Source organism: Heloderma suspectum, chromosome 17 (genome assembly GCF_057233095.1).
Source record: "Heloderma suspectum isolate Gila_16-S chromosome 17, 16-S_ref, whole genome shotgun sequence".
Lineage (NCBI taxonomy): Eukaryota > Metazoa > Chordata > Lepidosauria > Squamata > Helodermatidae > Heloderma > Heloderma suspectum.
Window position 1 is genome coordinate 10,622,177 of NC_139474.1, and position 12,120 is coordinate 10,634,296.

At 48.1% G+C, this 12,120-nt stretch overlaps 1 protein-coding gene across 2 annotated transcripts in view; it reads left to right on the forward strand.

Moving 5' to 3' along the window:
* USP21 (ubiquitin specific peptidase 21) overlaps positions 1–9,779 on the forward strand; it is a 32,229-nt gene extending 22,450 nt beyond the window's left edge. For both annotated transcript variants that reach the window (XM_084823749.1, XM_084823748.1), the window contains 6 exons: positions 86–189; positions 2,301–2,387; positions 2,733–2,811; positions 3,871–3,978; positions 4,407–4,521; positions 9,149–9,779. In XM_084823749.1, coding sequence (XP_084679875.1) covers positions 86–189; positions 2,301–2,387; positions 2,733–2,811; positions 3,871–3,978; positions 4,407–4,521; positions 9,149–9,239 — 584 coding nt within the window. In that variant the 3' untranslated portion in view covers positions 9,240–9,779. The remainder of the gene's footprint in view (positions 1–85; positions 190–2,300; positions 2,388–2,732; positions 2,812–3,870; positions 3,979–4,406; positions 4,522–9,148) is intronic.
* Positions 9,780–12,120: the final 2,341 nt, after the last annotated feature.

A 12,120-nucleotide genomic window follows, 5' to 3' on the forward strand; every position in this document is an offset into this window, starting at 1 on the left:
TCAAACTCTGCTTGCAGGCTGACCTAAACACTAACAAAAGCAACAGCATGCCCCTGGTCTCTCACACTTTCTCTCTCTCTGCCAGATCTCTTTGTCGGCCAGTTGAAGAGCTGCCTCAAGTGTCAAGCGTGCGGCTATCGGTCAACCACATTTGAAGTTTTCTGCGACTTATCCCTGCCTATCCCAAAGGTGGGCTTAAATGGTGTCATGACGGGCTTCGGTGCAAGAGTCTCGTGGTGGTTTATGAAGCCTCCTCTTGACGACTCAGACCATTGGTCCATCTAGCAAAGCTTGTAGCTTTTCCCAACCTGGGGCCCTCCAGCTGTTTTGGAATACGACTTCCAGCATTCCTGAGTATTGGCCATGCTGGCTGGGGCTGATGGGAGTTGTAGTCCAAAATATCTGGAGGGCACCAGGTTGTAGGGGAGCTGATCTCATCCATCTGCTTTGGCTGGTAGTGACTCTAGCAGTTATTCTCAGTATTTGCTACCAGGGATCCTTTTTTTAAATGAAAGTTGGATCTGCAGCCTTCCAAATGGAAAATTGGGGAGAGTTCCACACACACCACAGAGACCTGGTTTGCCTGTCACAGTGGCAATTCCTGAGTTGTTTAGCCCAGGAATTGTGGGGACAAGAGGAATTGCGTGAGTTGCACCCTCATCCTTTCCACTTTTAATTAACTCAGGAACACCCCATTCCTGGGGTGTTTTGTTCCAGGCAAACCCAGAAACACGGGGTTGTTTATGGGTTAAACAACCCAGAGTTAACCAAACAATTTCCCATAATTTGTTGTTGGGTTACCTCCAGGTTGTTTAACCCATAAACAATGCAGAGTTACTGGGTTCACACATCACAGACAACCCAGGAATGGGGTGTCTCGGGGTTGTTAACTAAAAGCGGAAAGGACAAGCATGCAGCTCATGCAGTCCGCTCGTCCCCGCAATTCCTCAATTAAACTACCCAGGAATTGCTGCCATGATGTGCGAACCGGGTCTCACACTCTATATGTTGGTCTATTATTGGAGACTGGGGGGAACAAGCCAGTCAGAATTGCAGAAAATTGATTTTCTTTCTGGCCAGTGATAATGAGGGGAGAGTCTCATGACAGTAGCTGACTTTTTCCTGGGCTGCTGCTAAAGGTCAGTAGGGCAGATTGGTTTGCCCGTATCTGTTTAGAAATGATGGAAACGTTCTCCCAACGCATCTTATTTTGGGTTACAACCAATGACCATACACATAAAAAGTATCTATTTCAGCCTTATGTTTAAGCCAGCCTCCCCCAACCTGGCCCATCTCCAACTGTGTCAGACTACAAATCACATCATCCCCAGCCAGCAGGGCCAATGGGCATGCAGGCTGGGGGTTGTGTGGGAGCTGTAATCCAGCACATCCGGAGGGGGCCAGGCTGGGGTGAGGCTGATCTTAAGCACTCACCTGGCAGCCGTTGGCGACAAGGAATTGCAGGCAGGCAGAGGCGGCATGGAGCGCTCCGCCACTCCCAGCATAGAAGCAAAATGGACTCCAAGAGCAGGGAAATCCCCATCCTGTGTGGCCATCACAGAAATGTAGCAGGCTGGCGGAAGAGGGGAGCAGCTTCCCGTCCCTTCTCTGCCAGCTGGCTAGTACCTTGCATGGGCTTATTTACAGGGGTGATCTATCCACCTGCATGCAAAGCATATGCTCCATCCCCGAGCTACGAGCCCATGCCAAAACAGGGTGTCACAGAAGCCATGAGGAATAATGGCAGGGGTGGGGGGGTGGGGAGATTGGCCATGAGCCTTTTGAGCAAGGGGAAGGAGGGCAGAGATTGGGAGGCTGAGTGACATGGAAGTGAGGCGAGGGGGAACTAGCAGAGGTGGAGATTTGCATCCCCGTAGAACAGTTCTTAGACCAGCCTTCCCCAACCTGGTGCCCTCCAGATGTGTTAGACTACAAGTCTCACTATCCTGAGCCATGCTCAGGGCACCAGGTTGGGGAAGACTGGGTTAGAGTGTCGGACAAAGACTGGGGAGACCCGGGTTCAAATCCCCATCCAGTCAGGAAGCTCAGTGGGCGGACTTTGGGCCAGTCGCTATCTCTCACAGATATCTCACCTGACCTGCTTCACAGGGTCATGAGGATAAAATGGGGCGGAAGAAAAATGAACACTGCTTTGTGCTCTTTGCAGGGAAAAGTGGGATATAAATGTAATAAGGAAATAACATGTACATGCTAACTTCTGTAAGCTGCCTTGAGTATGAGCGTGATGAGGAAATAGGGGGAAAGATCTCTTCCATAAAATCCTTGCTCTGCTTTCGCAGAAAGGTTTCACTGGTGGGAAGGTCTCTCTGCTCGACTGCTTCAGCCTCTTCACCAAAGAAGAAGAGCTGGATTCTGAGAATGCGCCGGTAAGTCTCTGCCAGACTTTGTAGGCCCAGGTGAGCTGTGGCCAGGACTCCTCCGCTGCTGCCCCCCAGCACCCTTGTGCCAAACAATCTTCAGCCCTGAATTTGGAGGAAGCTGCAAGAGGCTAGAGAATCAGTCTCCATTTGTATCAGCTTATTCTGACTGCAGAATTTGGGCTCTTGTTGAATTGAGGATATTATGGGTAAGAGGTGGATGAGAAGGGGATGCATGAGCTAGAGGTGGTGAGTGGCAGTAGGGAGAAGGAAAAGGAAGTCTCAGCCATTGTTTCTTCAGAATTGCTTAAGCTGAGCCAACCTCATCCTTTCTTTCTCTCTCTCTCGGAGCAGGTGTGTGACAAATGCCGGCAGAGGACCCGAAGCACCAAGAAGCTGACCATCCAGCGCTTTCCCCGTATCCTCGTGCTACGTATCCTTTCCGGACTTTCCGCATTGAGCAGGGGGTTGGACTCGATGGCCTTGTAGGCTCCCTCCAACCCTGCTATTCTGTGATTCTATGATTCTATGACTTCTGTTTGGGACAAGAAACTGGGACCACATCGGAGCTGGTCGGGGCTGTGGCTGCCGGCGATTGGCCTTGTGGGAGGATGTGTCGGGTGCTCCACATGCACGTCAACGTGAAACCGCCAAAAGCGTAAATCGTAACACTGGCCAACTTCGCAGGGCTGTTCTGCAGAGTTATGCAAAGCACTTTAGAAAAAGGGGTTTATAAATACATCATGGTAGTTGTTGTTGTTAGCTTTTCTGGGATAGCCTCCACTGGTGTAAGGCTTCCTGATGTAAATCCAGCCCAGGGCATTTTAACTTGGGTTCCCATTTGTGGTTGAAACATCCGGTCATGTTGCATTGACATATGGGAAAACAGGTACCCTGGTCCCAAGACCAAATCGCAGCCAGCTTCTTTCTATTCCTGCTGAATTTAGGGGTGAAGACGAACCTAACCTTGGAGCGGCAGGGCTAAATTTTTAAGCACAGTTACTGCATTCAATACGTGCCTTACTTTTCTTCTCCAGATTAATCTTGGGGGCAAGGGGAGGAAAACAGCCCTGAGACTTTTTGCAACGGAAGCCGGCTCTGGAGGGTGCCCGCTGGGTGGTGCCTGTGATGTCACAAAGAAGCTGCCCCCCACTGCCCAATCCCCCAAAGCAGTTCTGCATACTTGAATTTTATTTTTCAATAAAGTTGACAAATGTGACAATGGGTCTTAAACAGCAGGCAAGCATGACAACTAAACTGGTGTTTGGCTCACTTGCCAGTCAAATTACAGAACGGGAGGGTTAGTTTGCCTTCGCACCTTGCGTCTGCCTTCTCTCCTTGTAGGCTGCTTGAAGTACTTTGGGGTCCTGGGGTCTTGTGGACTCCAAACCTGAGATTTGGGCTTCTGGTGTCCACCAGGAGCTCTCCCATTAACAGTCTTTGTGTGCAGTTCCACATCCAGCTAGCCTTTCTTTAACTCCTACTGTCCCAGACTTGAATCGGTTCTCCACCACCCGCTACTCCATTAAGAAATGTTCCGTGTACGTGGATTTCCCCCTCCAGCAGCTCAACCTGAGGGAGTTTGCCAGCGAAAAGGCCGGTGAGTTGTATGCTGGGTGTGGAGCAGCCCGTGCTGTGCCTTCCTCGCAGTGCCTGTTTCATCTCTCTGCTGGCTGGCTGCCTTTATTGTTTGCTGCTGCTGCTAACTGTAGCATTACAGCTTGTTTTATTGATTTGTGTTGTTTGTTGTTTCTGTTTTGTATTGTATTGTATGGAAGGGGAGGTCTGAGCCTTTTATTGTCATGTTTTATTTTTTAAATCTTATCCTGCCTTATTTACAAAACAAGGCACTCAAGGCTGCTAACAAAAACAAGAACACCACGTAATATTTGTAAATGATATATTGCCCCCACTTTCTGATGATCAGAATAATTTTTAAACAGTTTTTGAGTACAACAGTAAAAAAAGAAAGAAACAAGTAGTTATATTTTTAAAATGTGGTCCTCTCTCTGTCTTGCACTTTCGCAGGCACCCCTGTGTACAACCTCTACGCCCTCTGCAATCACTCCGGCAGCGTCCACTATGGCCACTACACAGCCTTCTGCAAGGATCAGTCTGGCTGGCGGGTTTACAACGACTCCCGGTAAGCAAGGCTTGCCATGAGTCTTCCTTGAGATGTATATCTTGTCTTTCAGTTTGAAATGTTTCAGGGCAATGTCACAAAAATGTCCTTAAAATACAATTAAAATAAAACGGCATGCAAGAATGTTACAATTGGCAGCATCACCATCAAACAATAAAGACAGCCAGTAGAGAGGGAAAACAACATCAGTGTTTTAAAATGCCTGGGGAAGCCAAACAAAACAACAAAAAACCAGGAGCTTTAAAGGTAGCTGCCTGGTCTATTTGTATGTGTACCATGATTCTACGAGAGGACAGAATCTGGTATTAGGTGCAAACTTCAACATCCTGGGAATTTTCAGGTCCCATTTAATGAGGAGGAAAGCAAGTTGCTTTCCCTGAAACAGAGAAGATGAGCTTTGAAGCATGTGGTTAGAATCATAGAATAGTAGGGTTGGAAGGGGCCTATAAGACCATCGAGTCCAACCCCCTGTTCAGTGCCTGACAAACTAAAGTTTTCTAGTGGCTGGAGTTTCAGGGCCCCTGACCAAAACTAGCAGTTCCAGAATGAATTATACACATTTCCCCAATCTGCAAAATGTATACTAGTTACAAAATAAAGATAGAGCCCTGATTTGCTGGCACTGGGGCTGTGTACACCTCAAATATGTACACCTCAAATATTTATTTATTTATTACATTTATATCCTGCCTTTTTTCCTCTTGCAAGGAATCCAAGGCGGCTTATATGATCCTCCACCAACCCTGTGAGGTAGGTTAGGCTGAGAGTCAGTGACTGGCCCAGAGTCATCTGGTGAGCTTCATGGCCAAGTGGGAACGAGAACCCAGATCTCCTGAGTCCCAGTCCAACACTCTAACCACTACACCACACTGGCTCCCATTGGCTGGATCGAGTCTAGCTAAGTTGAACTTGGTTCCCATTGAAATCGATTGGACTTCCGAAGTCACAACAGACTTGCCTTGTTCATCTTGGTGGGACCTAGGCTGAATTAACTTAGTCTGGATCCAATCCAGTATGATAGATAGAGATAGATAGATATAAAACCCCATTAAAATCCTGCACTCACAAGTAATTTAAATTACGTAATTGCTGCACACGCACAGCTCCGGCAATAGCACAAGGACACTTGGGTGCAAGGCGGAGCTCTGTGTGTGTGGCAGGCCGGAGGTGGGGGGTTAGTCCAGCTACATCTGGTGCTGGCCCCAGTTCACAAGGTACTTCTAAATCTGTACTGAAGAGAACACTCTGGGATTCCACCTAGAAATCGCGCTGGGGGTGGCGCTGAAGGATTTCAGGCTGAACTCCGCAGCTCCAGCAGCTCATGTTCCAGGGATCGCTATTATGAAATCAGCAGAAACAGCTGGGTCTCTGCAACAGAGACAAAGCTTGCAGGAATTTGATGTTAGGTGTCATTCTGTGTAACAGTGTCATTCTGTGTAATTACCAAGTACTCCCTTGGAGGTAAACTGTCAAGAGTAGCCTGCTGGCTGTGGGTGGAGGCAGAGCCCAAAGCCTTTGTTCTCCCTCTGCCACCCCTTGTCTCTCTCTCCTGCTCCCCCTTCCTCCCTGCCCAGCGCGTTGTTGAGGACGAGACAGATTGCTCCTTTTTTGCCAGAGGTCTGAACTGATCGCCTGCAGGAGGCCATATGTAACTAGGCTGAGGAGTAAAGGTTGCCCACTCCTGACGTAGGGGTTTCCAGTCTCCCTTCCCCTTTAATGTAATATCTGATCAGTTAGACGTAACCAACTAACAAGGTGCCCCTGATTAATCGGAAAACAGGCTTTTTAAAGTGTATTTTTTGTACAAGTACTTGCAAGAACTGCAGATAGCAAATGCCATCTTGGAAGAGGCCTTCCTTTTCCTCTCTCACCCAGGTGGGAAAGCCTCTTCTAAGGCTGTGTCTGCTGTGGCTGTGAAATGTGTGCTCATCCTCTAACAAAGAAACAGCGCTCTCTCTTTTTGCTGCTAGTTTTTATTCAAATGCAAATTTATGCAGATTTCATAGATTTGAACAAATCATTAGGTTGTCTTTAACTGGGTGACAGTTTGACTTTTAAGTGTTCAGGCATAGGGGGTTTTTTACACTTGGCTCCTAGCTTGGAGAAGCTGAAATTTTAGCCCGCCTTCACGACTTGAGCACGCTCTGGGAGAGTGCGCAGGACAGGAAGGCCTGGCGTGCTATGGTCCATGGGGTCACGAAGAGTCGGACACGACTGAACAACAACAAATACTTGTTCTCTGTGGCCAAGCAATCCAAACTCCGTAACCCATACAAGTTAATGCATAATTATCTACTCCTGATCATTCGGACACTTGCTGGTCATGGGCAGGGAAATACCCTGGGCACCAGAACCCAGCCCTCTGGCCACTGGAAGCCTTCCTCAGCCACACTTTTGAGATTTCACACAGACTTTCAACCATACCTTGTTTTGAAATCATAAGGACGATTTGGTTTTAAATTAAGCTGAAATGGTCAGGAAATCTGACCCAGGCATCCGGTCATTCTGCACTCCTGTGTTGGTTGTGATGCACATCGGCCGGCTCTTGTTAAAGACCCAAAGCTGCGTCCTGAGTGGAATGCAGAAGCTTTTTTAGGCTACGCGGCCTCTGCTGTGCGCCGGTGGCAGGATGCTAATATTGTTTGCCCAGAGCCTGCAAGGTCAGTGTCCTGGCTAAGTAGCTTACAATGCCTGTTTCTAGCACCTGCCCTCCTTGGTGGTGGGTGGAGTGTCCAAACAGGCCATGCTGCTGTGAACACGGTTAATCCAGCCTCACAACAAACTGCAAACCGGTTGGCCCTGCCCGCGCTCAGAGCTGGTTGCACTAAAAACTATATAGGCATCATTTGCCTGGGTAACCCACATTCTGTGGCATCAGCAGCAAAGTTCTGCAATGTGCACAGACACAAGCCAAAGCCCCTGGTTTTTCTTAACGCTGGATGCTTCTATTCTGTCACTTTTCCTCTTTTGCATAACTGATTCCTCTTCTGCTAATTCAGCGCTAATTTTGGCCCCCAGAAATCTGATTTGGCCATCACGGTTCCTGCAGTGAGATTCTGAGAGGCAGCTCTCGCACTGAGCATATCTTCACAACCATAAGGGGCAGCAACTTACTTTGGGGTGGGGAAATGAAACCTTGATCATCTTAGGGCGTGGTCCTGTGCGTGTTTAGACAGAAAAAAGTCCTACAACTCCCAGCCAGCATTCCCCAGCCAGCCTGGCTGGCTGGGGAGTGCTGGGAGTTATAGGACTTTTTTCTCTAAACACACATAAGATTGCGCCCTTCGGAAGATAGGTTCTATGAGCAATGCTACATCCTGTGGCTTTTGCATCCTTCTGCACACAAACACTATTATTATTATTATTCCAACATTATCTACAGGAATTGCACTTTACAGGGTAGAAGAGGATGGGTCCCTGCCCCAAAGGGCCTACTTTTTAAAAATTAAATACAATATTTAATTAAACACAATAATTAAACACAAGAGAGGAGGCAACTTAGGCAGGGAAGGGAACTGGAGGTGAGGGGTAAACAGGCGTAACAACTTTGCTTATTTCATATACTATCCTGCTTCCAATGAACTGGTGGGGGAGAGAAAGATATTACCTATTTGTAGGTTAATCTCTTCACCCACACCCCAGAACCTGTTTTATTTTTTCTCCTTTGCCTTGCCACTTTGCCATGTGTTGGCCTGCAGTTGCAGCACTCCCCAGCCTGGTGCCCTCCAAATGTGTTTGACTACAACTCCCAGCCCCCCTTGGCCAACATGGCTTGCTGAGAGTTGTAGTCCAACACATCTGGAGGGCATCTGGCTGGGAAAGGCTGCTTCTGTGACACAGAAGCATCCGCTCTGGCAAGTTTACTATCCAAAAACTTCCATTGGTTCCAAATGCAGCCACAGAGGTCTTAATTGGTGCTCAACCATCAGATCACACACTGTGATCCTGCATCATCTTCTTTGGTTGACTTCTAGGCTCAGCTCAAAAACTGGGGATTAACCTCATACAGCCCTTAATAGCCTAGAGCCAACATACGCTGACCACCTTTTCCTCTATGAACCAGCCTGGTCTCTGGGCTCTATGAACCTGTCCTGTGTCCCCTTGCTGTAAGAGGTACGACAGGTGAGCACACAAGGTGAGGCCTCTTCTGTTGTGGCCCCTAAAACGTGGGAAGGCCCTGCCAGGTCTCTCCCCTTCTGGTGTTCAAGTGGGCATTGAAGACCTACCTGTGTTCGGCAGGCTATCGGGTTTTAATGGTGGCTGCATGGGATCTTTTTTAAAGTTAATATCTTGATGCTGCTTTTGAATCTGTGGTCACGTTAGTTCTGTCCCAGTTTTGATTGAGATTTTCTCAATAGATGTGTCCTGTGTTGTTTCCGGATTTTAATATAGAAAAGCAGCCATGAGTGTTATCAAAATTGAATGCAAATAAGTGTGTACCTTCAGTGGGACCGGGCAAACAAAATGCTTCCTACCAAGCCTGAAAAATATTCAACATGGTAGTGTGCCGTGGACAAGAAAGGACCTGCTTATGTGCCTGGAAGAAATTGCTCACACCATAGGTGAGCGGGCAAATCTGTCTGTTCTGATGTTTTCTTCCTCCCCCTTCCCGTTCTCTCTTTGACAGGGTCTCTCCCATCAGCGAGAACCAGGTCCCATCAAGCGAGGGCTACGTCCTTTTCTACGAGCTGGACGACATGTACTGGAAGAAACAGTAAAAGTATTGAGCCCCACACTTTGGCCTGCTGCCCTCTTACCTCAGAGACTGGTGCTCGGGTCTTTTAAAATAAATCTGAAAAAAGACAGTGACAAAAAAAGGATAAAACAAACGACACTGTGTGGGGTTTGTTTCTGAGAGTGACCTGGGTCGTCCACCTGCTACATACATACCCAGGTTTTCTTTTTTCATCTGTGTTTTTTTTTTAAAGTTCACCAGGTCTTAAGGCAGGATGGGGGAGAAATGCTTGCCCCATGGAAGGATTGGGGGTGCAGGGTGAGGCCAGAGAGAGTGTGTGTGAGTGTGGGAGTGTGAGAGGGGGATGCATGTGTGAGGAGAAGTGGGGGGGCCTCCCTTGTCTGTTCGTCTGTCCCCCTCCCAGCCCTCAGGGGAAATAATGTGTGCTCACCCCTTGGTCAGAGACTGTGGCAACCACTACTGATTTTAACGACTGTGTGACTTTGTACATAATGATGGGTTTGTACATAGATGATGAGAGAAAAATGAAGCGGTTGAAACTTTTTGTGTGAATAAATTTACTAAAAAACACCTTTTTGTCTTGCTTCTTGTTGGGGGAGTGGGGTCTTGGTGGGGTGGGGTGCTCACAAAAGGGGAACGCTTTTGGTACTTTTGAAAGGCTTTTTTCATAAGTAACAACTCTCTGCGGGAGAAATACACTACAATATTCTGGCCCTTGGAGCAGCGTGCATCCAAGCACGTGCAGAGGGGGCTGGGAAGCAGGGCCGGCCCTACCATTAGGTAGAGTGAGGTGGTCACCTCATGTGGCAGATGCTGGGAGGCAGCAGCAAGGTCTTGAAGGAAAGAGCTGAGTGCCAAGCACCCTGCCCGGTGCCCCCTAAGCTAACCGGCTGCCTTCAGGTGCAGCGGAGGAGGCGGTTCCATTGTCAGTATTGAAGAAAGAGTATAATGGGAGGGGCACCGTCTTGTTCTTTGCCTCCGGCCGCAATATACCTTGGGCCAGCCCTGGTGGGAGGAGAATTACCCATGAAATAAGAACCAAAGCCTATTTAGCCAGGGGTGAGCAATATGTGGCCTTCCAGGTATTTTGGCCCACAACTCCCATAATTCCTCACCATTGGCTATGCTGCCTAGGGTTGATGGGAGTTGTAGGCCAAAACTAGAGGGCCTCAAGTGATCCACCCCTGGTGTAGACAATATTGAATTAGCTGGGCCAAGGGACTGACTTGGTAGGAGCACAAGCAGAGTCCTGCTGGAAGAAAACAATCGAGCCCCAACATCGTGTCGCCCAAGTGGCCAGCCAAGTGCTTTCAAGGAAGCCCCGAAGTAAGGCAGGAGGCCTTTGCTGCTGCTTGTTCCCCACCTGCTGGCAGGCAGAAATACACTGCCTACAAGGCCGTCCCCACTTACGACAGCAAATTCCATCAATTGTGTGTGCATATGCATACCTATACATGTCTCTGTGCATATTCAGTTTATGAGTCTTCCTATCGCCAAAGCTCTTGGTGATGAACTTAATTAAAGCCAAGACAATTACACCAACGATAAAGCATGTTAAAAAACATTGTTTTAAAAGCAGCAACACAACATTTGGCATTTAGAAGAGAGAAATAACGGAGTGCCGAAAAACAGACTTAAAATGCAGCATTCAGCATTACAAATCCGGCAAGCAGCAGTTTAAAAATACTTTTTAAAAGGCTGGGAGAATAAAAAGGTCTTTGCCTGGTGTTGAAAGGTTAATAAAGTTGGCGCCAGGCAGACCTCTCTAGGGACTGGGGAGCCACTGTAGGAAAGGCCTGCTCAGAAGTAGCCACTCACCAAAGCTCAGTGTCGGGGTGCTCAGAGCAGGGCCTCAGGTGACTATCTCAGGGCATGGGCAGGAAAATATGGGAAGATCTTCCCTCCCTAACTTGGTGTCTTCTGACACATCTGGAGGGCGATTTCCATCCCCCAAACAGCATGCTCATGATGGGAATTGTAGTGCAACACACTTTTGTCTTGATTTCTGCTGCCAATCCTAGCTAGAAGACAAAAGCCTTGGTGTCTTTTTGCTAGCAGAATGAAGGATGGCTGACTCCTGCGCAACTCTGCTTTGAGAAATGGGTTGCTGTTTGTTGCTGGGCTTAATCTTGCCAGGGCCCAATTAGTGCCTTAGCTCACTTGGGATGAAGGAAGCTCCAGTCTTGGGGTGTGCGTATCCCTCTGAGTTTCTTCTCTGACTCTGCTCAAACTCTCTGGTGTGTTTATAAAAAGTAACCCTCTCTGTGGTGTGTGTCAGATGTATTATCTGCCTGAGCTAAAATACAGCTTCTTATATAATGCAGGAGAGAAAGGAAAGGAGATGCATATGTGTTAATACATAACATTTGTACCGTGCTTCTCAAGTGTTTGAAGCGCTTCATGGGCATTAGCTAGTTCCAACCCTTACAACAACCCTGTTAGGTAAATGGGTGTGATTATCCCCCCATGTTGCAGATGGAAGGGGTGAGGCAGAGAGTGAGTGGCTTGTCTAAGGCCACTTGAAGCGTTCATGGCAGAGTTGGGATCCAGACTGGCAACAGCCTGATTCTTTGCTCCATCTCTTAGCCAATGCACTGGCTCTATTTTTCTACAGTATAGGAGCCTTCTATGTTAATTTCTAAAAGCACACACGTGCTGTGACAGGCAGCAATGCAGTTGGGTGCAGTTCTCCAGGGCAGAGAGAAAGTGAGTGTGTACAACATAAGAACGTGACAGCCACGCTGGATCAGACCGAGGGTCCACCTAGTCCAGCATTCTGCTCACACAGTGGCCAGCCAGCTGCCCACAGGAAACCCACCAGCAGGACAGGAGTGCAACGGCACCCTCTCACCCATGTTCCCCAGCAAATGGTGTACATAGTCAGATTGCCTGTGGTACCGGAG